The sequence below is a fragment of the Dendrobium catenatum genome, unplaced genomic scaffold (genome assembly GCF_001605985.2).
Source record: "Dendrobium catenatum unplaced genomic scaffold, ASM160598v2 fragScaff_scaffold_722, whole genome shotgun sequence".
In the NCBI taxonomy this organism is placed as follows: Eukaryota; Viridiplantae; Streptophyta; class Magnoliopsida; order Asparagales; family Orchidaceae; genus Dendrobium; species Dendrobium catenatum.
In genome coordinates this window covers 713441-740244 of record NW_021319184.1, presented here as the reverse complement: position 1 = coordinate 740244, position 26804 = coordinate 713441, and the positions used below count along the sequence as shown (strand labels likewise).

At 39.3% G+C, this 26804-nt stretch overlaps 1 protein-coding gene and 1 pseudogene across 1 annotated transcript in view; one reads left to right on the top strand and one right to left on the bottom strand.

Moving 5' to 3' along the window:
• LOC110093354 (protein REVEILLE 8) overlaps window positions 1–26804 on the bottom strand; it is a 129911-nt gene that overhangs the window by 48274 nt on the left and 54833 nt on the right. Inside the window, exons 6-10 of the mRNA XM_020818206.2 lie at window positions 14158–14278; window positions 13902–14066; window positions 13701–13826; window positions 1695–1816; window positions 496–555 (exon numbers count right to left, since the gene is read on the bottom strand). Coding sequence (XP_020673865.1) covers window positions 496–555; window positions 1695–1816; window positions 13701–13826; window positions 13902–14066; window positions 14158–14278 — 594 coding nt within the window. The remainder of the gene's footprint in view (window positions 1–495; window positions 556–1694; window positions 1817–13700; window positions 13827–13901; window positions 14067–14157; window positions 14279–26804) is intronic.
• On the top strand, window positions 2811–12198 carry LOC110093353 (annotated as a pseudogene).

Sequence of the window (26804 nt, the reverse complement as noted above, 5' to 3'; positions counted from 1 at the left end):
ACGACTGATTTCAAACTCCATATTCTTACATTTTTAATGGTTTTGTTTCACACAAAAATTCAGATAAATTCCATCTTTAGATCAATAACAGGCAAATGAAATGAATTGAACTCAAATTTTTACAATAGCTATCACAATCAGATCAACAAATTGATCTGAATCACATTCAACTCCATTAAGTTTAAGAAATACTGCATTTGTAAGATAAGGCATCCTATAACAGTTAAGTGCCAACATGATGGCATTGATCATACAGTAAATTTTTAATGAAGCTCATATCTCTTTTTGAATTACTCAAAAACAGCTGAACGTAACTTATCATATCAGGTTCACCAATATTCTTTGTTTAACCATATATAGTTATCTGTCGTAGTATAATGATGATGTTTGGTTGTTTAAGAATTAACATCAATGGAAACGTGCATAAAAAAGGACCAAGGAAAAATAACCAAAGCATTATTAATACATGGCAAAGGTTATGAGAGATGTACTAACCAATGGATCAAACTCAGGGGTAGACAAATTGATGATCAAATTTTTCACCAATATTAAAACCTGAAAGAAATAAAGTAAAGATTGTTTCATACCATGCTTGAAAACTGTAGTAATTGATTCATGTAAACAAAAATAAGGAACTCTGAAAGAGCCTATTAATGAGTAGTTTGCAAAATATATGATGACGTTTAGGGTTGATGACAAAGTTCAAAGTTCAAAACTTGCTTGAAAATATGTTGCTTTTTACTGGACTCCACTGTGTTTTTAATCAATTCAACATTTTTGAGTTAAAACGTTGCTAGAAACTCCTATCAGAATCAAAACTACCAAGGAAGCACATGCTGACCCTATAATAAACCTGACCGCATCTTCTACCTATGTCTACTTCCTCAACATTGCATCTACCTCATTAGTCCATCTCCTCTTGCGTGATATCCTTCTCAGTATCCACACTAGTGCCTTAGTGACCTTGCCCACACTCAACACAAAGCTCATGTCATCCACCACTACATAATCCACATTAGGATCAACAGGCCCAATAGCTTTCATAGCCAATGTTTGAAAAAGTATTGTTTAAGCACAAACAACACACTTCAAAACAAAGAGGTCCCAAAACATTCTAAATTGTTAACATCAAAGCATTCTTAGCATGTAGCGCAAGCCGCTTGATGTCAAACATATGCTTCATAATGTGCATTGAACCATAAAAAGCATAAGCTTCAGGTTTTCTTGAATTCTAAGAGCTTATTTCAAATCTTTAAGCTATTCAAAAGGAAACGGAAATAAAATAGTTAAAAAGCAAAAAAAAAGTATCACTTTTCATGTATCCTAAGTTCAGAATGCGGTAAGCCAGGAGATTCAACAGTTCGACCAATATGTTAACTGAATGTCTAGTAGGGTTGAAAAATGAAAATCATTTATAAAAACAAGCTCCTCAATGTGAATATTTTACTTCAAAATATCCATGATTGCCTTACATATTGTAGCAATTCCATCTTCATGATTAAAAGAAAATGACAATTGCACGATGGTTCTGCATTTGGCCAACTAAATTTGGATTCTCATAATGGAATTATAAAATCAGTGAAATTTACTTGGGTTACTGGGTTATCACTACGAAAATACCAAAAAGTGCATCACTACAACGAAAGCTTATATAGCAAAACAATGAATCATTACAATAGATGAACACAGCTTACAGTTTTTGCAGTGATTGGATCCATCTCCTTAAGCTTTTGCAAATACATTCCCATTGTGCTATTGATATCAGGGTCAATCAAAGTACCAATGAAGTTGTAAACCTTAGAAAACTCTGGAATGGCTATAGATAAAAACAGCAAAAAAATTAAAAAAGTTATAAACTATCTTCCTGAAAGCATCTATCAAGTCTAAGCAAACTTGATGCATCCATAGGAAATTTAAATAAAGGAAGATAAACAGAAACATAAGAATTTAATGTAATCAAGAACATGCTATATATGTTCAACAAATATCTTAGAAGTAGACAGGAAAATATTATTTGTTTGGCATTTCTAAGCAAATCAGGTAGCAGTATTTTTGGGTTATCACTTTCTGTACAGTGAACTTTATGTAGAGAGCTGATAACGTCCACTAAAAGGAAAAACCTGAGCACAATTGGCTACAGCATCTAGCCCTGTAATTTAGAAGAAATAATATCAATACTGTTGTTTCAACTTGAACTATCTTAAAACTATTTCTGAAAAACGCCATATTTACAGTTTTATTAGTATAAAAGAATGACTGGAAGCATTAACTTTACATCCTCGTTAAGAACCGGCCAAGGACATGAAAAAACATACATAGTGAGGAAACAACAAAATGACTCAAATTATTTTTTTGGGTAGGTTCTCCAGCATAAAATTTGTTAGATTCATGTGAGAGATAGTCCCACATCAAAACAAAAACAAAGAGTTGGGGTTCTGCAATATCTGTGATGGCTGATAATTTTTGGATTTATGGGTGTCCATCCACATCCAGAATTAGGATAAAAGACACAGGCGAGCCTTCTCCCAATCTAAAATGCTTATAAAGTACTGTTGTGATACGGAATCCGATTTCAAATCAAGACGCATAAAATCTATAAGTTTTGAAATTGGAACTTATACTTGATAGGTTGGATTGTGTGGCTCATACGAGTTAAAATTTGAAAGGCCTTAGCCGCAAAATTTGGTAGGGTTCAGAGGACACAATGAAGGCATATGGTTCCCCTAAAAGGCATCTAATATAGGAAGATATTTGATAGAAAAAGTATACCGTTTATGTAATTAAGGTTTCCAAAGAATGATATAAAAGTAATGGGAAACGGGTACAGAAGTGGGAAGAAATTAACATGTTTTATCTTACTAAATTTGATTATTTATTTATAAAATATTTTGATAGATTTAATGTGACCTACTAAGTTGTGGTTTGCTCATGCTTGTTATTTTGCATCCATTTTAGGTCAGGATAAAGGAAAATGACAAGTTGAGTAGATAAATGTTGGTTTTGATATTTAATTCTATATAGGTATATCAGATTTTACAGTCATGACTTTTTCCGTTATGTCTTGTGATGTCTATATCATGCATTGTTTGTAAATGATTATTTTGATTGTATACATTTATGAGATGACGAGTATTTATGTATTTAATGGATGTTTTAATGGCTCTGTACTATATATTATGTTAGAAATTATGCAATTCTCTCCAATTAGGTACTGAGAATTCGGTCCTATTACAATCTAACATGATATGACCTATTCTGTATGTGGGTTATATTGAGTCAAGTTGTGATAAGACAAGTGAGAAAGGAGCCGCAAAACCATTAGGTCAATTATAAAAAGGTAAGGCTAACATCTGTGCATTTAATGTGGATTTATTGGTGTTCTAATATTCTACATCCTCTCTTCTCTATAAATACAAGAGAGCGAGTCTTATATAAATTTTCTATTGACTTTGCTTTCTTGCAGAGCTACCACTCACTAGATAATCATGGATGCCCTTCGCAAATGCGCTTCTGCATTTTCTAACACTGAGTGCCTGCAATCCTTGTGAGAGCTGGTGAAGCAGACTGACCTTTTACTATTTTCTTTGGAAACAACACACAGCAGGTATGAGCACTTTATGAGGACGCACTCCTTCATACCTTTTAGAAATAGGAGTCATGTATATCATGCGACCATTTCAAGCTCAAGTTGCAACTTTTATTCTGCCACAAATTTGTGGATGTATTGGATTTCTATATGGAATCATCCTTGCACAAGTCTTGTAGAACTCCGTAACGAGTGTGATATCCTTCATTTCCTATCCACGCGAGCAAAGGTTATAGTAGTTGCTGAACCTTTTCTACCACGTCTTCACTACCAAAGCTTTCAAGTATGGGTGTATACAATTCTTGCGACTTTGATGAAGATGTTGGTGTTGATGAATAAGGTTAAATACTGAAAAGTGAAGTTTGTCTTTGTTCATAGTTCAGCCAGGTGGTTTGTGCTGATTGTGCCAATCTCCTTCCCCATCAGAAAGATGACCATTCATGTGTCACTGAGAAGGAGACGAAAATGATGAAGGCGATCAGTGCGAAATAGTTGATCATCATGCACCACCTTGCGTACCTGTGGGCTCCGAATATTAGGCTCAGGCCTCCCCGCGTTGCTTTTCGGGGAGTTTTAACGGATTTAAGTTCCGGGGTAAATTTTGGGAGGCAGATGGGTTTGTAGATAAGAAACTATCCAGAGATTTCGCCCTCATTTTGCGAGGACTTTATGATCTGAGTTCTGGTTTCCTATAGGCGTAATCCCCTATAGTTAATTACCCCTCCCGATAATGAGAGAGAACTTTCGATTAAGGCTAGTCGTTGAAGAGGTTGTATAGGTTGTAAATACAGCATATAATAGCAACAATTTTAGGGTTTTAATTTGATTTGATGATTAGGAATTTATCATTATACACTTAAAACTGATGGTAGGGGGAATGAAGACGAGCCCGATCAAGATCCCATGGTTCCGTCATCTTGGGCGGTCATGATCCTTGGTCTACTTAGTCAAAGGAGGAAGTCGACCCAACCTGATAGAAGGCACCTAATCAACAGCCATGGGTTGCTTCGTCCAAGAATACCTTGTAGACCTGGGTTGATATTTGTTTAAGGGGATAGATCTGAATCCACCTTAGCTGACATAGGGCTTTGTGCCTATTAGATATACCCTATGATTCATAACTCAAGAGTTTGAAGCCTTTAGAGAACATATGGGTTTTGGCTGTGATCATAATATAACGGTGCTATGTCACGACAAAACCACCCGATCAGAGGGCACATGCCACATCTCTGCTGGCAAGAGACTATTTGAGGATGAACCTTAGCGATACACCTGACACTCATTTGCTCTTTGTGAGCTGAAATTAATTTCAAATTTATCACCCCCAATAAATAGTTGCGGGAGGTGGATGAGTTTTAGTTTTAAGTTTTTAAGATGATAAATTTTATTTTTGGAATTTAGAATTTTGTTGGATTTGAGATTTGACCCCTCCGGTTGACATTTTCTATCAGCACGGCCATCATCGGGGTGATGTTAAAGTCACTTTTATTTTGTATGAATTTGGAAGGCACTTTGTACTTCAAAGCCTGTCGACTCCAGTCCTTTCGAGGAGGAGAATGAAGCTTGAATTTAGACCCGTGCAGCATTCACGGACCATTGGATTTTAAACTCGGATGTGACGATTGGAGCACATGTGGGTTATATTTATTTTGCAAAATATACTATTATATTAATGAGCATTTGACCCTACGCAGTATTCTCGGACATTTATATTTATAACTTTAACAAGCTTATCGGAGCATATGTAGGGGTGTAATGTTTTCAAATGTATTTTCAGTATTATTGTAGGTTGTCTCCTTCTGTCCTCTTGTAGAAATGTTGCAGATCCGGTGGCTTTGACTCTAACTCCCTCGCATACAAGTAGATGGACTATAGTTTCATTACATTTACATATTTCATAAAGGAGAAAGTAATCATCAAGCTCTTAGCTACATGGCATAGCTTATAGCTTTCTAGATTAATAAGACCCTTTTCCCTCCCATATTCGTGATATACCTCTTTCTAATAGAATGATGGTAATTATCATGGAAAAGTATATATATGATTAAGGCTTCTCACATTACTAGCCTCATTGTTGCCTTCCTTTATGAGCTAAGTCCATAAAAAATTTCTTTACTTCGCATATCAATTCAATATAAGGTTATCTCCAATAAGCTTTCATTGTAAGTTCTTCTTCTCCTTCTCATTACAACATTCATCGCTATCTTCATCTAACAAGAGATTGTCAAAGTCCATCTTCTTCTTATCACGGCTTGGATTCCTTCTATGATTACTTTCAACTTGGAGAATTTAGCAATCAAACACAAAACTACTTTAAGAAGATGATTAAGGTGACAATGGCAGTAGTTTCTAAAAGAAGAATGGTGTCATGAAAAACACTCTGATGACGCATATATCACAAAACTTTTGTATTCCATGATTGATTGAAAAGTAAGCTGAAGGCACTAAACCAAAATTTTAAGCATCCTACCTGCTATCTTTATTAAGATTATGAATGTAATTTGCTAGGTATGATGGAAATGTGTGACCACTGATTAGGGATAATCAGATACTACTTTTCTAAAAATGATTCTTGTATTTCTTGGGTGAAATCATTATTGGAGAACATTATTTAGTCCACCAAAAGTACACAAGGCTTTGGCCAACATTTCGGGATTCTTATCCTATGTATATTGCCTCAATAGACCAAAACATCAAGCCTTTATCCAATTTCTTAAAAGATTCATGTCATTTTTGTTCGACAAGTTTTACGCTGGCTGTCGACTACCTAACGCAACCCTCCACTTTTCTCATCCAGGACTTGGGACCTGGCAACGGCAGTGTTAAAATCCTATCCTTTGTAAACCATTTTGTGACATTCTTGAGTTGCACGGTTTTACTCATAGAAATGAAACTTTGTGTCAGCATTAGCTATCGTAAGGGTGCATTAATGTCATGACTAATGATTTTACGTCACTATATTTCAAGCATAAGTATTGTTGCACCACCAATCACCCTTATAACATAATGTTTTGGCAAAAGCATGTCTCTCAAATTGCACAATGTGTTTCACAAAAGTATGTTGCAAAGATGTCGAGTGTTATTTTCTAGTTCAAATTTTAACTCAAGTTCCTTATATTTACTAATTTGAGTTCATGTCATTTTTCTTTATTTTTAGATTGATTAAAAAAATACAAAAAATTTCAATTTTAATCAATTATGTGAGGTTCATTTGATTGTTCAAAAATTTGGCCCAAATCTTGTTCAATCAGGTGCAAATTCATTTAGTTTTAGGTCCTCTACTTTCACTGAAAATTTCGACATCCTCCCAGCATCCCCTCCCCGGGGCTGGGAGGTAAGGAGGGCAAGTCCGCCCGACCGGAGCGAATCAACGGCCGAGGGCTTTGGGACGTTGTCGAGTCCCAAAATTGGCCTTCAAAAGCTTCAATTGACAATGATTGGTTGTCGGTGCTTGTTAACGATTGTTGATTGCCGATGCTAGATTGAATATCCTTTTCCTTTTTTTATTACATTAATTTATTAAATGAATTAATTAAGATTAAATTTTGATTTAATATTTCTCCAATCTTTCAAAAATTTGGCTAAGTCCTAGATTTTTGAGAAAATTTTGGCAACCTCCCAACGTCGCCTCCCTGGCGCCGGGAGATAAGGAGAGCATTTGCCCTTTTGGCTTGACTCGGCCGGAATAAATCGACTGCGTGGAGATTGGGTCTTCAAGTCTTCAATCCCTTAGTCGGATTAACTCGACGATCGAGGGCTTCAGGGGACCGAATCAACCCCGGGACTTCCTTCAAATTGCTCCGGAGACCAGTGAGGCAGGGTCAGGCACTAGTCAGCGGGAGCAGGAGGTCGGCGGGCTTTGAGTCGGCCGACGAAGGCTAGGGTCGGCTGGCGATGGAGGGTCCCTGGTCGGCGTCGGCTTATATTGACGAAGGGTCCGCACTCAGCGGGCTTCGGTCGGTGAAGGAGTTCGGTCGACGGCTCCGGCTTGTGGATGGCGTGGAAAGTCGGCGAGGTCGAGTTGGCTTCGAGCTCGAAGAAGGAAGCACAGCCGGCGGTCTGGAGGAGATGCGATTGGAGATGGTGCAGTTCGGTCGTCGAGCCAGAGCACTGTAAGTTTCCCGAAATCTTCTTTCCTCTTTGCTTGCAATCTCGAGAGCCTGAGAGTGAATGAGGGATTTCGTTGTTTTGAGTCGTATGAGAAGATCGTAGGAGCGATTTGTCCGATCGTGGGTAGAGCAGTTGTGTCTGATCGTGGCTGAGGTGAAGTCGGTTATGCAGTTACAGGTCAACAATTTATAGTCTAGACAGATGGCATAATTTTGTTAGAGAGGAGGAGCGGGGGACAAATCATGCTTTGCTTTGGTTAGCTTCCTCACTAAGTTGATACTCATAGATGAGCTCATAGCACAATCTTGTGCCATCAGTCATTTATATGGCTCTTCTCTACTGAATAAAAATTATAGAATGAATGATGGAACTTTTTTTGATTTGTGCTGGACTAGTATATGTTAATTATTAGTATGGTATATTTCAGACAGTGAAAGAAGAGATGCTGTGCACCATAGGGCAAGTTTGTATATTAATATTTTGGGGATCCTCTAGACAATATTGCTAGTTTGTATATTTATATATTCACTTTTCTTGACACCAATGAAGGCAAGACCCCACCTCTAGTTTCTGCTCCATTACGGTGGCATGAAAAGCATTAGCTAATCACGTCATGCTGGTTCTTCAAAGTCTAGACAGTGGCATGGATGCAATAAAAAGAGAGGGGTGGTGGACAAATCATCGTTCATTTAGTTTGGACAGTGCTTCCTCATTGGCTTGATATTCATAAAGAGAAAATTATCTAATGGGTACCTTAACTTTTTTAAAGACTAAAATAGTCTATGAACATATTAAAGTACCAATATGGTCTATTGACTCTTTAAATATGGATCAAATTAGTCATTCCATGGGATCATTTAAGTCCCTATTTAAAAAATCAAAGGACTAAAATGAGATTTTTAAATAGTCAGGGATCTTATTAGTCATTCGTAAAAAGTTAGAGAACCATTTTGATCCTTATCTCAATAGAAAAATATAGAATTACCAAAGGAGTCCTTTTTGATCCTTGCTAAATCATTTTATATGAATTAGCTATAGTTGATGTTTAAAGCAGAGTTAGTTATATTGCTTCAAGCATTGGAAAAGTCTAATCTTGTTGAATAATCTGAAAGTTCAATTGTTTCGATTTCCCTATTGCGGCTCCCTATTCCTACTACATATCTTTTTATTTGCATTCTTCAGATTTGAAGTTGTACTAAATTGATTTATGAATGTCACTTTTTACATTGATATCTTCAGGCAATTTTCAGAGATACCCTCGGCCTGAGAAGGAATGCCAATCTTTTTCTCTTATCTATAGTGATATGTCCCTGGATCTTGTAAGCATTACTTATTTTGGGACTTCTTGCTACGTTCCTATGAAATTATTAGTTGAAATTGGCTCACTTAACTGATCTCTATCATTATATAATCCTAGATATTGTGTGGTGTTTTTGCTTGTATGCCAGATATGCAAAGATAAAGATGAAGCTGAAGTTTGGTTTGCTGGTCTGAAAACATTGATATTGCGCAGCCATCAGCGGAAATGGAGGACCGAATCAAGGAGTGATGGAGTATCGTCTGGAACACATAGTCCAAGGACTAATACCAGGAGAAGTTCACCTTTAAGTTCTCCTTTTGGTAGCACTGATAGTATGCAAAAGGTACTGTAGGTTATTTATAATTCTTTTACTTTATTGTACCTTGTTATTATCAATGACCATCCTTAGTCTTTAATTCAACTCAGGATGGAAGTGATCCCTTGCGAGTTCGGAGCCCATATGATAGTCCACCAAAAAATGGTTCGGATAAGTCATTCCCTGGTGCAGTATATGCTGTTCCTCCAAAGGGTTTTTTCCCTACGGACTCTGCTTCTGCTTCAGTTCACTCTTTGTCATCTGGATGCTAAGATAGTTTAAATGGGAACATGAGGGGTATGAATATGGATGCATTTAGAGTTAGCCTATCAAGTGCTGTGAGTTCATCAAGTCAAGGATCTGGCCATGATGATGGTGATGCTTTAGGCGATGTTTTCTTATGGGGAGAAGGAATAGGGGATGGAATTTTAGGTGGAGGAAACAATAGAGTTGGAAGCTGATCTAGCAGTAAATGGACTCTCTGATTCCAAAAGCCTTGGAATCTGCTTTGATTCTTGATGTTCAGAATATTTCTTGTGGTGGACAACATGCTGCGCTTGTTACTAAACAAGGAAAGATCTACTCTTGGGGTGAAGAATCTGGAGGAAGGCTCGGACATGGAGTGGACTCTGATGTATCACAGCCTAAGCTCATTGATGCTCTAGTCAATATGAGCATTGAACTTGTTGCATGCGGAGAGTATCATACTTGTGCTGTTACTCTGTCTGGCGACTTGTACACATGGGGTGATGGTACTTTCAATTATGGGCTTCTTGGTCACGGAAATGAAGTGAGCCACTGGGTGCCAAAAAGGGTAAACAGTCCTCTTGAAGGTATTCATGTCTCATATATTTCTTGTGGACCTTGGCATACTGCCGTTGTCACATCTGCTGGACAGTTATTTACTTTTCGAGATGGAACTTTTGGTGTTCTTGGTCATGGAGACTGAAAGAGTGTTTCGATACCAAGGAAAGTAGAATCTCTGAAGGGTTTACGCACGGTAACGCACGGTAAGAGCAGCTTGTGGTGTTGGCACACTGCTGCAGTTGTTGAAGTTATGGTGGGAAATTCAAGTTCTAGCAATTGTTCTTCTGGCAAACTATTTACATGGGGAGATGGAGACAAAAGTCGTCTTGGGCATGGTGACAAGGAACCCAAACTCGTGCCTACTTGTGTTGCTGCTGTGGTTGATCCAAACTTTTGCCAAGTTGCTTGTGGCCACAGCCTGACTGTTGCCCTTACAACTTCAGGCCAGGTTTACACCATGGGAAGTACTGTCTATGGTCAACTTGGAAGCCCCCAAGCAGATGGAAAGGTCCCTGTACGTGTTGAAGGAAAGCTCTCGAAAAACTTTGTGAAGGAAATATCTTGCGGTGCTTATCATGTTGCGGTTTTGACTTCAGGAACTGAAGTTTATACTTGGGGTAAAGGCGCAAGTGGCCGTTTAGGCCATGGGGATACTGATGATAGAAGCACCCCAACACTGGTTGAAGCATTGAAAGACAAACAAGTTAGAAGTGTTGTATGCGGAACTAATTTTACAGCGGCTATTTGTATTCACAAGTGGATTTCTGGCGTGGATCAGTCCATGTGCTCAGGCTGTCGGCTTCCATTTAATTTTAAAAGAAAACGTCACAATTGTTACAACTGTGCCCTCGTATTCTGTCATTCTTGCAGTAGTAAAAAATCTCTTAAAGCTTCAATGGCTCCCAATCCTAACAAACCTTATCGTGTTTGTGATAGCTGCTTCAACAAGCTAATGAAGGCATTTGAGAATGATTCATCATCTCATTCTGCAGCTAATAGGAAAGGAGGTACCATTCAGGACCTCAATGATGTGGTTGATAAGGAGGAGAAGATTGATTCAAAATCTCAAGAACAAACCTCCAAATATTCATCATTAGAATCTTTAAGGAGTATGGATGGTAGATCTAAGAGAAACAAGAAGCTAGAATTTAGCAGCAGTCGTGTTTCTCCAATACCAAATGCATGCTCAAATTGGGGCTCTCTTAACTTCTCTAAATCTTTCAATCCAGTATTTGGAACATCAAAGAAATTCTTCTCAGTCTCTGTTCCTGGATCAAGAATTGTTTCTCGTGCAACTTAACCTATATCTAGAAGGCCTAGCCCTCCTCGTTCTACCACACCAACACCAACCATTGGTGGATTAACTTCTCCAAAATTTGTAGTTGATGATGGAAAAAGGACAAATGACAGCCTAAGCCAAGAGGTGCTTCGACTGAAGGCACAGGTAGACATTTTAGCTTATAATGTATGACATCATCGTTCTTCTCAACTACAGTTGATCTGGAGTCTCTACCTCTGTTCCATCAAACTTGACTTACCACGTTAGTTACTAATGCTCAAGAACCTGAATATACTACACCCATATATTTTGGAGTGAAGAAACAAAAAGTTCATTTGTCCATCATCTTTAGGGCATTTTTTGGGTTCGACTTCCTATGCAAACCAAATAAGGTATTGTTACGGTTCAGCTCAAACTGGCCCAGGAGGGGCCGGTTCAGACTTATGGGAGGCGGGCTAAGCCACCTCCTTTAGGAGCCACCGCCTAAGCAAGTGGGCCCCCCTATTTGGGCGGTAATTAGAGAGAGAGAGAGGGCGGTTTAAGCATGAGGAGGCCAATTTGAATTTGTTTTATATTAGGAAACTTTTTTTAGGAGGTGGGGCTATTTAAAAGCATGAGAAGTTAGGGTTAGGGTTTATGCATGATTATTGTTTTCTCTTGGAGTTCTCTTGGTGGCTTTGGGCTCTAGATTCATTTTCTAGAGATTGGGAGAGAACGATCCTTCTCTCGAATTGAGGATCAATTGTATCTTTGCTTGTTCATGCCTTTGGTTTTATTCCTATAATACAATCTATTGTTTTTGGATTGTTTTCATTGGAGATCTTTAAGTTTTCTTGCTATTTTCACCAATTCTTGTTAGGGTTGCTTGCGAACTTAATTATTTCCCATTAGGGTTACCTGTGAACTCAAGTATTTCCTATCAAACTGGTATTAGAGCGTTGTCTTGAGACTATCGGCATAAGCAAAGAAGGATGAATTATATGTAAAATTTTTGAAGTATGAATTATGGATGAAGTCTTTGGTGTTTCTTGGACTTGTCGTAAGCAAAGAAGGAATATTTCTAGATCCTCAAAAAGTACAAGCTATGGTGGGCTAGCCAGGCCCACTTCAGTGTCAGAGGTTCATAGTTTTTTGAGCATGATGGGCTATTATAGGAAATTTGTTAGAAGCTTTTCATAAATTGCAATCCTTTTGACACGATTGACTCAAACGTTTGTGTCATTTGATTGAAAACCGGAGTGTGGAGCTAGTTTTTAGAAGTTGAGGATTGTTTAGTGTCAGCTCCTACACTGACTATTCAATTAGGCGTTGAAGATTCTAAGTAATCAGTGATGCTACTTTATAACGTTTGGGGTGCATGTTGCAACAAAATGGGAAAGTGATTGCTTATGCATCTAGGCAATTGAAGCTAAATGAGAAGAATTATCCTACTCATGATTTGGAGTTGGCGGCAATTGTATTTGCCTTGAAGATCTGAAGATATTACCTATACGAAGTGAGTAATATATGATGTTGAGGGTGCTCAGATGAGTGAAAAATTGTCAATATACATATAAGATAAAGTCTGCATCAAAATTTAAACAAGAGATAAGGTTCTAGTATAGTTGTAGTGTCCTTAACCCAATAGTTTATTCTTTTGGGTAGACGGGTATCCATCTATTAGTATGTTGGCGTCAAGTTAAGCCTCTGTTGATCGAGCCATTAACTCAATTACCTATTTAGGGGTATTATTCACTATATAAACTATCTCCTTTTTATCTATAGAGAGAGAGAGAGATTCTTGCAATTCAAACAAAACATTCAGATGAACTAAGAAACAGAGAGACCTAAACACAAATAATTTATTAAGATGCAGTGGTATATCTCACATTTGGTTCACTGATGCTCAAGATCCAAATGAAATGCCTTGAGAAATTATCACCACAAAGTCATAGAATGAGTTTGAATGATAAACTTTATGTTCCAAACTAGAAATCGAGAGCAATGGAAATCCTACCAAAAGGGAGAGAAAAAACACCATTCAATCTGATACAGCATGCAGTCGTACAGGGGGCGGTGCAAGTAAAGAGGGGTGGAGTAGGGTCAACGCTATGCAAACAGTACTAGGATTCATGCTTTTTCTTATTCTTTAAGTTTTTTTTTCCTAGTGATAAACAACAACAAAGTGAGCATAGTCTTCCCAAAAAAATGATTCATTCAGATGATCACAGAACCTTGTAGCAATACCAATAAGAACTTTCTCCTAGTACTTCAAATAACCATAAGAAATTATTAAAAAAGAAATTGGAAATAAAAAGAGTACCAGCATGAAATGATTGTCGACTCCCTTGCTCTGGTGCTTCAGAAGTAACCTGTGATGTGCTTGAACTGCCAGTCCAACTAACATTGTGGTTATAGATATTTGTCAAGCCCAGTGTTCCATTATCACCTATATTACCAAATCACAGACTTAATGTGACTGTGGTGAACTACCATGATATAGATAAAATATATAAGATAATACATTCAACTCCACAGAGGGCATTGTAGTAATTTGAAGAGGACATTGCATCATTGGAGGTGTAATCCCTCAGGAAAGATGGATCATCCCAACTGGAAGACGAAACAATAAGACCAGTGGATGCAGATGGGAAGATCATAGATGACTGCAGCTGCAGAGTTGTTGGATCTGCAGAAGAAAATTGTTGGTCGGTCTCCATATATTATCATTTTAATATAACTTGTAAGAAGTCCTAATCAAAATAAAGGAAAGAGAAAACCATCATCAGGTTTCTTTGGATATGGATGAGTAGAATTTCTTTTTGGACGGGCCGGGGGTACATGTGCCATTATCCCATTCTTCTGAACCTTCAAGAAGTATTTTTGAGCATGACTGCGGATCTGAAAGCAAATAAGACTGAGAAATCCAATGGAATTGTGGAAGAATTACAAATCACAAAAAGATCAACCTAAAGCAAGACCAGCCATTTCATAAGATGAGATAACAGAAATTTAGCGGCTTAAGTCTCATCAACTCTCTTAAACCTAAAAGTAATTCTTCTTGGCATTAATACCATAATTGTGCGTTGGTTAGTTTTTTTTTTTTTTTTTTTTTTTTTTTTTTTTTTTTTAACAATCAAAAATTTTATAATGAGTCAATGAAAAGATTACATGAACTATCAATTACATAGGACCGCCATCATTAAAAAAAAAACTAAATACATTATATCACATTAATCTAAAATGAAGTGAGTAATGTCTATTCAATAGTAGGGAATATGACAACATTTACACAACTGCTAAGTCTATAATGCCAAAATTATTAGAGAAGCAATTACATCTAGATTGAAGTCTAGTAAATCTAGGAAAATAGAGAAAGACTTTTTCTTATTAGTTCTTTGACAAGAAAATAATAGCTGAAACCTTTTATCCATTAAATCAGATAAATTTATAATAGGGTCTTGAGCTATAGTGAGATTGAATCATAAATAAACTCCATTACAACAACAACAACAGTCTTTATCCCACTACATGGGGTCGCCTACATGAATCTTTTTTCTCCATTGTGTCATGTTAAGAGTCAAATTCTTATTTAAATCTAATAAAGAAATGTCATTTCTAATATTTTTTAACCAAGACTTTTTAGGTCTACCTCTACCTTTCTTAACATAAGCCAAATCTAATACGTCTACTTTCATAACCAGGCCATCGGAAGGGCCACCGTTTTATGTGACCAAAACATCCAAAGTGACTCTCTCTAATCTTATCTTCCACTGGAGCTACTTCAACCTCTCTCTAATCATGATATTACAATTATGTTCACCAATGGTATACTTTACTGTTCAGTAATGGAGTTTCTCATGACAATAAACTCCATTATTGAACAATAAAGTATACCATTGGTGAACACAATTGTAATAGCACAAAGAGAATAAATGATATAAGTAAAAGGACCCACTATAGACTGACAAATTTAATACAAGCATAGATCTTGAGGTATATGAAAAGCCCCAACATCTAAAACTAATGATATCAGAGATGAACAAGCATGGGGAAAAACCATCATCCAACAAATTATCAAAGTGGCGAAGTCCGTTTTTTGGGTATTGCCAACATTCCGAACATAGTGGCGAAGTCCGTTTAGCGATCGGACGTCGTTTAGGCAACGTCGCGCAGCAATTTTCTCGATTTGTGCGCGTTGCCTTGAGCTTTGTGCTGATTTCACCGGATGAATCCATTTGAACAAGTTGATAGTGATTTTTGGGTGTCGGCGACGTTCCAAACTCAATAACAAAATCCATTTTGCGATCGGACATCGTTTTACCGATATTGCACATCAATATCGTGTATCAGCCATCCCTTTGGACCGATCTCATCCGATTTGACTGCGAGGGATCCCCACTTAGGCAAACTCGACATCCTAATTGTAACGGCGCAGTCCATTTGATAATCGAGGTCGTTTGATCTTCAAGTGACGCCTCGTGTGATTTGATTTGTCGGTTTTACCCTTTTTGCGCATGGTTTGATGTGTAGGGGTCAACAGCTATTAACAGTTTTTAATTAGTTAAATGCATAATGAGTTAATTATTAAAATTTTAGATCGGTAGATATGACTTGTTGAGCTGTGTTAGCTCACACTTATTTTGCATTTTGTTTCAGATCAGGAAAATGGTAAAGAGCCAATTCAGCAGCTGAGGTTGCAGGTTCTGATCAGTCTGAGTTGGTATAAGTATATTCTGGTTTATAAATTTTGTACAATCATGGCTAATTTTGCTTTATTTTATATTGAGTCTGTAGCCATGTACTGTAGTGTATAGACTTTATTGTATATACATTTTGAAGATGAATGAAAAAAAATTTGTGGATGAGTTTACTTTCTGTTCAATTAGAGGTTAAATAATAGTTCTGTAGTCTGATTTAAATTAAAAAAATTTAAAAAGTCTTCAAAACTTAGTTCTTGGACTTGGTCTGTCACCATCCAGCATGATCTGACCTACTATGTCTATTCATATTGGGTTGGCTTGTGACAATAACAAAGTACAACTTATATAAAGGTTGCAAAACTAAATTAATGGACCAAAATGGGGAAGGTGTAAATTGGCTATAAAAGAGAAATAGAAAAAATAGTTAGCAAAATATTGGAAAATAACTTAATAATATTATTCTCTTATTTATGGAAATAAGTAACTAGGAAATTAAGATATTTGATTTGGCGCATGATTGATTTTTCCCTTTCTTGGACTGGGCAATCATGTTGTCTCAATCTCTCAAGATCCAGCTAGGACAATTGGATTGTCAAGAATATCAGGACCATATTAGGCTTGGGCAGTTGTCCACCTCCATACAACAATCCATAAATGAACCTTGATTTGAAATAATTTTCTTATTCTATTATTGATTATTTCCATCTCATATTCTTCTATATTTGAATATTGATTTCTAGTAGCCCTAGCTCCTTCCAAATATGTGAAAGGCATTGTCTGCCACCTTGATTGCACTCAAAATTTTCAACTTCTTAGTTTTATCTAATAGGATATTCAATTAACATAGAGCCCAAGGATCACATAATTTGAAGATTTTGTGATGTGAAACATGCAGCAGACGCAAGAATTGAGGGGGAATTTATAAAAAGTTATTAAGCTTGCTAATTAAAATTTTAATGTTTCACATGATTAGATTCTAGGATGCCTCAATTAGAGATCTTATAATAGCATGCAGTTACAATAAAGAGTAGGGAGAAATTAAAATAAGAATGAAAAATATTAAATGCTTAATTTGCTAATCACAAGAACCCACAGGTTAACAATTAGAACGGTCTCCTTGAGTTTCCCTCAATCATACTCTTGAGTATTTTCAGCGGAAGAATAATTGGTACAATATTAACGATGCCACCACAAGACAGTAGGTACTTACAGTATTGCTCAATGAAGAGTTATTCGGAGAGGAGTGTGGGCTCTGAAAATTCGGCCCCGGCCTCCCCGCCGCTTTTCTTTTATCCGGCGAGGGAGTTTTAACTGAATAAGTTCCGGGGTAAATTTTGGAAGGCAGAAGGGTTTGTAGATAAGACACTACCCAGAGATTTCGCCCTTATTTTGTGAGGACTTTATGATCTGAGTTCTGGTTTCCTATAGGCGCAAGCCCTCATCCTTTGTGGTTGCAGATTTTGGAGCCTACGAAAATTTGGTAGACGTTCGAGACTCATCCTTTCACTAGAACTTTGATTCTCGAGTCACTTAGGAGAATTTTGTAGACTACGATCACTTGAACTTGTCGAGTCAAATTTTCCTTCGTACTTCCTACAGTCCCTACTGACGGGTTGACGAAGTGGGGGTTCCGCTACTACGGCCTTTCTTATGGCTTGTTGAGTAGACGGAGCTGCCAGCGATCCGGCCATATTTGGGCGTGTTGGATCCAACCTTTTACACCCATTCGAATCTTAAGCTTCAGGCTGTTGAAAGACTTCAAGCTTCTTCAGCTTAATTTTGTAGGAGTGCGTAGTCACAAAAGTCACTTTCCTGACCTTTGAGCCTTGGTTTGTTAGAGAAGACGGTGTCTCTAATTCATGAAAGATCATCTGCATAAGGTGGATTTAAATTCGTCCCCTTAGACAAACATTCAACCCCGGTCTACAAGGTCCCCTTGGACGAAGCAACCCATGGCTGCCGACAAGGATCCTTCTGTCAGGTTGGGTCGACTACCTCCTCTGATTAAGTAGACCAGGGACCACGATGGTCCGGGACGACGGAACCATGGGATCTTGATCAGGCCCATCATCCATTCCCCCACCATCCGCTTTAAGTGCTAGATGGTGAAAATTTCTATTTTAAATACCAAATCTTCCAAATATCCAAACTTCCCAAATTCACAAACCCAAATCCAATTTCTACCAATACCTAAACCCATTGCTGCTACTATATGCCAAATAACACGTATATTCTACGTATCTGATCGACGACTAGCCTTAATCGAAAGTTCTCTCTCGTGATCGGGAGGGGTAATTAACTAATACTTTGAAAAATAAATATTTGTATTCTTTTAGCACAAAAGAATATTTGAATTGATAATTTTAAATATTTATTCGGGGATCTCGGAATGTAGCGCGATGTCGACCCGAATAAATATTTAAAACGCCCCCTGTCTTGCAGGGACATTTCAGAATGGAATAGATTCGGAATATAAGATTTTAAATATTCATTTGGGGATCTCAACATATAGCACGATATCGACCCAAATGAATATTTAAAATGCCCCCTGTCTCGTAGGGACATTTTGGATAGGCTTTGTATCTTTGAGATTTTAAATATTTATTCGAAAATCTCGGTACGCAGCGCGATGTCGACTCGAATAAATATTTAAAATGCCCCCAGTCTGATGAGGGATTTTCAAATGCGTTCTTGGTATACAAGAGAATTTCAAAACATAAGCAAACATGCATTGATAAATATGCATATAAAATTTTGATCACACAAAATACAATAGTCATGAAATTTTCACGCATGGTACTTCTTTATATGTCGGTCGTTGATAGGTGGCATAGGTCTCTGACCGTTCAGATCAATCAGCTGATATGCTCCTCCTTGGTATACTTTCTCAATGACGAAGGGGCCTTCCCAATTTGATACGAATTTGCCACCAATTTTTCGATGTGGAATGATTGAACTTCTCAGCACCAGGACCAATTCCCCCTCTTGAAAGGTCCGAGGACGCACCATTCTATCAAAGGACTTTGTCATTCTTCCTCGGTAGATTTCTAGGTTTTGTTGAGCTTGTAACCTGAGTTCATCAAGTGCATCGAGCTCTTCCATTCTGAGACGGGTATTTTGTTCTTGAGTGAGATCATTTTGGATTGCTACCCGGAGTGACGGTAGCTCAATCTCCAATGGTAATACGGCTTCAACTCCGAACACTAGAGAGTAAGGAGTGGCTTTGGTTAGCGTTTTATAAGTTGTACGATACGCCCACAGTGCTTCTGCCATTTTCGTATGCCACTCTCTTTTATTCTTGGTGAGAATCTTCTTTAACAATTTTACCAGCGTCTTGTTGAAGGCTTCTGCCAATCCATTTGCTCTTGGATTGTATATGGATGAATACTGCCAATCGATTTTGTGCCGATCAACGAACTTATAAATTTTTGTACTCTTAAATGCAGTACCATTGTCTGAGATTATTCGGCGTGACACACCGAACCTGTAGACGATATTGTGGGTAAAGAAATTGATCACATGCTCGGATGTGACTTCTCTGAATGGAGCCGCTTCTGCCCACTTGAAAAAGTAGTCCGTCGTTGCTAGGATAAAGCGATGTCCCGCTGAAGATGGTGGATCTATCGGTCCGATAATATCAGTACCCCAACATTCAAATGGCCAGGATGCTATTGTTGGGTGCAGTGGATTTGGAGGCTGATGTATAGCATCACCGTGGATTTGACACTCGTAGCACCTCTTAGCGTGGTCAATACAATCTCTGACCATAGTTGGCCAATAATAACCCATTCTTTTTATTTTAGCGGCCATTTTGAGACCTGACTGATGTGTTCTGCAAAGCCCTTCGTGGATTTCTGCTACCACTTTATTAGCTTTCTTGGTCCCCAAGCACCTTAGCCATATTTGATCAAACGCTCGTCTGTACAACGTGTCATTAACAAATGCATACCTCAACGCCCTTTTTCGAATTTGTGCGGCCATAGACTTTTCTATCGGGAGTTTGTTTTCCTTGAAGTAGTCAATGAATGGCTATCTCCAATCATTTTCGAGTTTAATATTTAAACAATGCCACCACGATTCTGAAGCTTGTCTAGCTTTATGTCTCTTGGCCATGTGATATTCTTCTAGATAATTCTCCATAACGATCTGATGGAGAGGTTGAGGGCCAACTAGAGTTTCATCCTGCTGACTTGAATATGGAATTCCTTCTGCCCTCGGGAATTGTAATAGAGCGGGCTCCAAGACCCTACGAGTGTAAACCCCGATGAATATAGGCTGCTCCTCATTGGAGTTTGTCATTTCTTTGGCTAATTTGGCCAGACAATCTGCTTTAGCATTCTGTTCTCGAGGAACTCGAGCTATTTCAACATTTGAAACTTGTCTCAGAAGCTCAAGGGCTCGCCGATGGTAATGGGCCAATTCAACTTTACCAACTTTGTAAACACCAAGGACCTGATTTATCACAAGTTGAGAATCACCGAAGATTTGGAGATGTTGGATTTTGACATCGATCGCAATCTCCAACCCTGCTAATAGAGCTTCGTATTCGGCTTCGTTATTGGTTCGAGGTTCAGTCAAACTAAATGAAAATCTCATTATACCTCCCTCCGGTGCTACGAAAATAAGACCGATGCCGGCTCGGGCTCTTGCAATATTTGAAGGTCGGACAGGTTTAATCGACGATGCTCCGTCGAAGTACATTTCCCAGAATGGTAGCTTTTCATTCTCCTCAACCTGCATTATCTGCTCATCGGGTAAATCATCATTTAGTGGAGAATCTGCTGGGATTGGGTGCGCAGCGAGGAAATCTGCCAAGGCCTGTCCTTTCACCGCCTTTTGTGGCATGTATGTGATTTCAAACTGCAATAATAATATTGCCCATCTAGCCAGGCGACCTGTCAACGCTGGTCTTGTCATCAAGAACTTCAGCTGATCGATTTTTGATATCAGTGTGATTTTGTGAGATAGCATATAGTGGCGGAGTTTCTGAACTGCAAAAATCAATGCCAAACAATGCTTTTCAATAGGAGAATAACGGCTTAAAGCTTCAATCAACCTCCGACTGATATAGTAGAGCGCATTTTCTTTTCCTTCTTCATTGTGCTGGGTCAATAATGCTCCGAGGAACTCTTCTAGTGCTGCCGTATACAGTATAAGAGGCTTTACCGGAATTGGCGCTGCTAGGATGGGCGGATTCAACAGATATTTCTTGATGCTATCAAATGCTTCCTGACATTCTGCATCCCATTTGAAACGGACATCTTTCTTCATTAGTTTTAAAAACGGCTGGCATCTACCCGATAGATTTAATATGAATCTCCGAATGAAAGCCAGTTGTCCTTGAAGCGAGCGAAGCTGTCGAAGGTTCTTTGAAGGTGGCATCTCCATGATTGCCTTGATCTTATTGGGGTCGACTTCGATACCTCGATGACGGACGACGTACCCCAAAAATTTGCCAGAAGAGACCCCAAAAGCACATTTGAGAGGATTCATTTTTAGATCATATTTCCTAATCCTTTCAAATACAATCCTCAAGTCATCTAGGTGATTTCTTCGATTCATGCTCTTGAAAATAAGGTCGTCCACATAGCACTCGACCTTCTGATGTATCAAATCATCAAATATATGAGTCATCGCCCGCTGGTAGGTGGCACCAGCATTCTTTAGGCCAAAGGGCATGACTGTGTAGCAGAAAATGCCGATGGGTGTCCTGAACGATGTATGTTTTTCATCTTCGGGCGCCATCTTGATTTGATTGTATCCTGACGATCCATCCATGAAGGAGAACATGTAGTAGTTGGACGTATTGTCCACCAGGAGTTCGGATACAGGGAGTGGAAAGTCATCTTTTGGGCACGCCTTGTTGAGGTCCCTAAAGTCAATACAGACACGAATTTGCCCGTTCTTCTTCTTTACAGGGACAATATTGACAATCCAATCAGCATATTTTTCTTCTCGGATGAAGCCTGCATCTATTAATTTCTTTGTTTCAGCAATCACCTGTTCTTCAATCTCCAATCTCATCCTCCTCGGAGCTTGTTTGATAGGTGCTGCATCTGATTTGATGGCCAATCTGTGAACTGCTACATCAGGGGATAAGCCGGGCATCTCAGCATATGTCCAGGCAAAGTAGTCCCTGAATTCACAGAGAAGCTCTTTTATTTCTTCAATCTGTTCTTTGGGTAGCAGAGAACTAATGAAGGTTGGGCGAGGATCTTTCTCAGTTCCCAAGTTGACTTCTTTTAGTTCATCCATAGTGGCTGCCTGTCCACCATCTTCAAGCTCTTCTGGTGCAGGTTTGGCCTCAACTGGTTGATCATCATAATCATCAACTTCGTACACCTCTTTATCACCATCATCCTCGGATTTAATTTCCCCACATGTAATTGCTTGGCAAATCTCGTTTCTGGGGTACTTTCGTACAATAAATCCTAGCCCCTTCTTTGCAAAAATATCCTTCTTCTTTATTGAGTGGGGATTTCTTCGATACCAGAGGCTCAAGCAGAAACGAACTTGCTGTTTAGAGGAACGAGTTTTACCTTGCTTGCTCAACATTCTTTGAATATTTATAGTATTGTACCTTGGAAATCTCGTAGGTACTAATTCCCCAGAATCAACGAGTGTACGAAACCAATCTCGATTTATCTCCTCTTCGAGTTTCCCGATTGAATAAAATAGACTTGCTGGTCCACCTTTCTCTTTTAGGGGAGGTACGTAGAATGTCACGAGCTCTTCAACACAATGCACTTCTCGCGGAGTGACTTCTTTGAAGTGTTGCAAGGGAATACGTGTGACTACGAGTATACTATCTGAGATTGACAGGCTGTCTATTCTTCTGGAGAACACATCCTGTACTGTGTTCATGTAGATAGAATCGTAGTCATAATCGTCATTTGAATATTCGACCTCCATACTCCTTTTGGTCGTTAACTGACGTATCCTCTTGGATTTTGTATGGGTGGCATCGCTTTCATCTGTGTCACTCCCTAAATGAGGTATGTATTTCCTTTCTTTCGAGATGGAAGATGCTTTGAGAAGAGTCGGCGTTGCCTTCTTTCTCCCCACCTGCTTCTTCTTGTTCCCTTGTTCAGGTTGCCTTGCAACTTTTGGGTCTCATGCCTGGGCCTTGAAAGAGCCTGATGGCTTCAACTTCTTTGGAATGAAGTACTTTGCATCTTCATATATTTTCACTTCATGAACTGCGAAGGGTTGGATGTCACCAGAGATTCTTAATTCCTCTCCATCCCTGAGGTACTTCATGCATTGGTGTAGTGTGGACGGGATGATGTCGTACTCATGCAACCAAGGACGACCAAGGAGCGCCTTAAGGGCAGTATCTGCATCAATCACATGAAACTTGGCATCCGTATGAAGCTCTCCAAATGTGAGGGAGAGAGTAAAAGATCCTAGAGTCTTCTGCCCCTTCTCATTGAAGTCATGTACCATTAATTTATCTGATCCAAGATGCTCCACATCGAGGCATAGTGATCTTAGTGCCTTCAAGCTCATTAGAATTATAGACGATCCTGGATCGATCAGAATTCGACTAATCATCATTCCATCACTTTCTGCAGTGACATATAGAGGACGATTATGATCCGCCGTTCCGAGCATCATGTCTTCTTTGGAAAAGGTGATAAACGGCTCATTACGAGCTTGCAAGACCTCTGTCATATTACGCTCAGTAAAATATGCCTCGTACCTTTCGGGGTCTTTGAGAGCCTGAATCAAAGTCTCCCGAAGGTCTTTAGACATCACGAGGGCATCATATATGCTAAGTTGGGCCGGAAATTTTCTCAGATGGGATAAGACATTGTAATCTACCCCCGTGGCTGAAGTACTCTTTCTCTTAGGATCTTTAGGAATAATATCATCATTGATGACAATCTCTTTCCCCTTATCTTTATTCAAGATCCCTTTCTTTGGTGGAGGTGGCAATATCTTACAACTTCTTAGCTGCACTTGGTCAACCTCTTCTGGTTTAAGTTCTTTTACTTGGATATTTTCTTCAGAGTCGGCCATTGTCGCATCCAGGGATTCATCTGTTGATTCAGAGTCAGCACCCATATTTATATGCCCCATCTGCGATGCTATGTCGGGGTCCGACCCATCTTCCTCTGGAAAGTACAAATTCTCCTCTGAACTGTAATCCATTGGCAACACCATCATACAGGATTCAGAGGGTACTTCTTCAGCATATTCTTCTTTTGTCCAAGCACTCGGTGCCACCGAGATGACCCGACATACTTCTCTTGGAAGAGAATTCTCATCATCTTCTTCGGCTTCATCTATCTTAAGCTCTGACATGAAGTCAGCGAGCTTGATATTGCATGAATATTCTTTATTCATTTTATCTTTGAGGGATTGGAACGTTCTATCACCAGTTCCTATTGCATGTCTCGGGCGTTCTCCTCCACCTTGATAAGTTTGTGGCTTATCATTGCTACCTAATATCAGCTTCGGTTGGGGGTTGGGGTTGTAGACTTGCTTAAGCTTTTCTTGATATTGCATCGGCTGTTTGCCTTTGTCTATGTTGTAAATCACTTGCTTTTCTCTATCAGCTCTAGAGAAGAACGTAGAGTCGGCCTCACCCCTTCTAGCCCCCGGGGCTTTAGCCTTCTTGGGCTTATCAGAGTGATTTTCTGATCTGGACAAATTCAGTTTCTCAAATTTGGCCACTCTGTCGAGCAAGTCTTGAAATGTATTGATTGTAGCCATGCACAGGAAGGGTTGCATCTTGTCATCAATGTTGTCCATTAACAACTGTACTACATGTTCTTCTTCTAATTGCTGCTCACATTTCATACTTAGATTTCGCCAGCGAGTGATATATTTAGTCAGTGATTATTCTCTTTTTCTCTTATCCAGAACGAGATCAGCGATCGTGATCTTCTCAATTGCACTAGCAAATCTCTTCACGAACATATTTTCCAACTCTGTAAAGGTTTTCACAGAATCATTCGGCAGTTCAGCATACCATTCGAAAGCAGTTGCTGTCAAACTGCTGACGAATTGTCGAAAGAGTAGAGCGTCATTGCCTCCTGTGTTCCCACAGGTGGCCTTAAACTATGCCAAGTGCTGGCTGGGGTTGTTATTACCGTTGAAAGTATTAAACTTTGGTATAGAATACCCTTTTGGATATGGTACTTGGTCGTACTCAGCAAGGTACGGACGACCTTTGCCCACCAACTTTTCTGCTTGATCAACAGCTATAATAGCCTTGATCTTTTCTGTGATGACTCCTTCCAATTGTGCAGTAGTCACTGGCTCAGAAGTACTTGCAATATTTTGTGGGGTGGGCTGACGGATGACATTATGAGCCTCATGACCATCTTCAAGAGTGCCCCGTACTCCTGAGACTTGAGGCATTTGAAAGTTTGGAGGATCCGGAGGAGGATTGGGCATGGCACCAACAGCAACAGTTCTCTGCATCATCTGCATCATTGCCCCCATCTGAGCCATCATCTCAGTCATCTTCTCATTCAACTGAGAGATTTCTCTGTCTTTGGCTCTCATTTGTCTCCTTATATGTCTTTGCATGTCTGCAAGTGTGACATTCTCGTCAGCGAAGGGATTCTCCTCGGCTTCCTCTCTTTCTTCTTCAGCTTGGGAATGACCACCTCTGTCAGTGGTGGACCCAGCTTCACGACGACATTGATAAACTCGCCTAATCGGCGGTTGTTGACCGTCTTCATCTTCACCATCATCATAATAGGCTTCTTCATTAGTATTGGTGTGTCTCACCATGTAGACCACCTCCATATCCAGAGTGTTATTTGTTTCTTGAATTTCTTCTTCTAGATTTTCTTCCATAAATTCATCAATGTTTTCTTCCCCTTCGAGATATTCTTGTATATTTTCGTCCTCTTCAAGGAATTTCTCTTCTTCAATGTTTTCTCCCCCTTCCATATTTTCTTCTCCTTCTAGTACTCGGATCTCCGAACGGCGCCGCCACTGGATTTCCGATTCTTGGTTAGGCACGGGGACTTCTTCAACCAGCGGACTGCGGTCAAAGTTGGTTTCTTCTTTTGGAGGGGATGGAGGGCGACGGGATCCCCTGGAGGATTCTCCAAGGTGTCTACCGTATGGAGGAATGTTATTATGGGTCCTTTTTGGGGCCCTTTTCTGACGTTGTTCGTAGATGAGGGCGGATCTCCGAAAAGCCTCACCGGATCTCACACCCAGATCAATCCTCCTTTCTCTTCTTTCTTTCTCGTTTCTTCGAGGCTTTGGCCTCCAGACTTGTTTTCCTTTCCACCGGGACCTTTCAGCAGCGGATCCCTGAACATATGGTTCAGGTGCCACGCCCCGATGTTCACCGCGTGAGACATATCTTCTTTCTCTTCTTTCCGCCACAGCAGATAGACGTTCTCTTTGCGGAGTTCTTCTGGCCTCTATCACTAAGGGCAGTTGGAACTTTTTCTTTTTCAGACCTTTCTCCTTTACAGTCTTCAGGACCCGATAGACCCGAGCTGAGAGAGTTTCAGGTTCCTTTCTCTTTGGAGGAGCTGGGACCTCCTGTCGTTGCTCCCAGAAAGACTTCTTCAGCTCACCAGTGGAGCTATTCCTTTTCACCCATTTTAAATCAGAAAACTTGTTCCGGATAGGAACATTGGCTTCAGGCACTTGGGCCGGCAGATTTGATGGGTGGACTGGGAGTTGTTGATGCTGAGCTCGGAGTTCAGCATTCATCTTTCTTCTCTGCCTCCTTGTAGGCCTTCCTC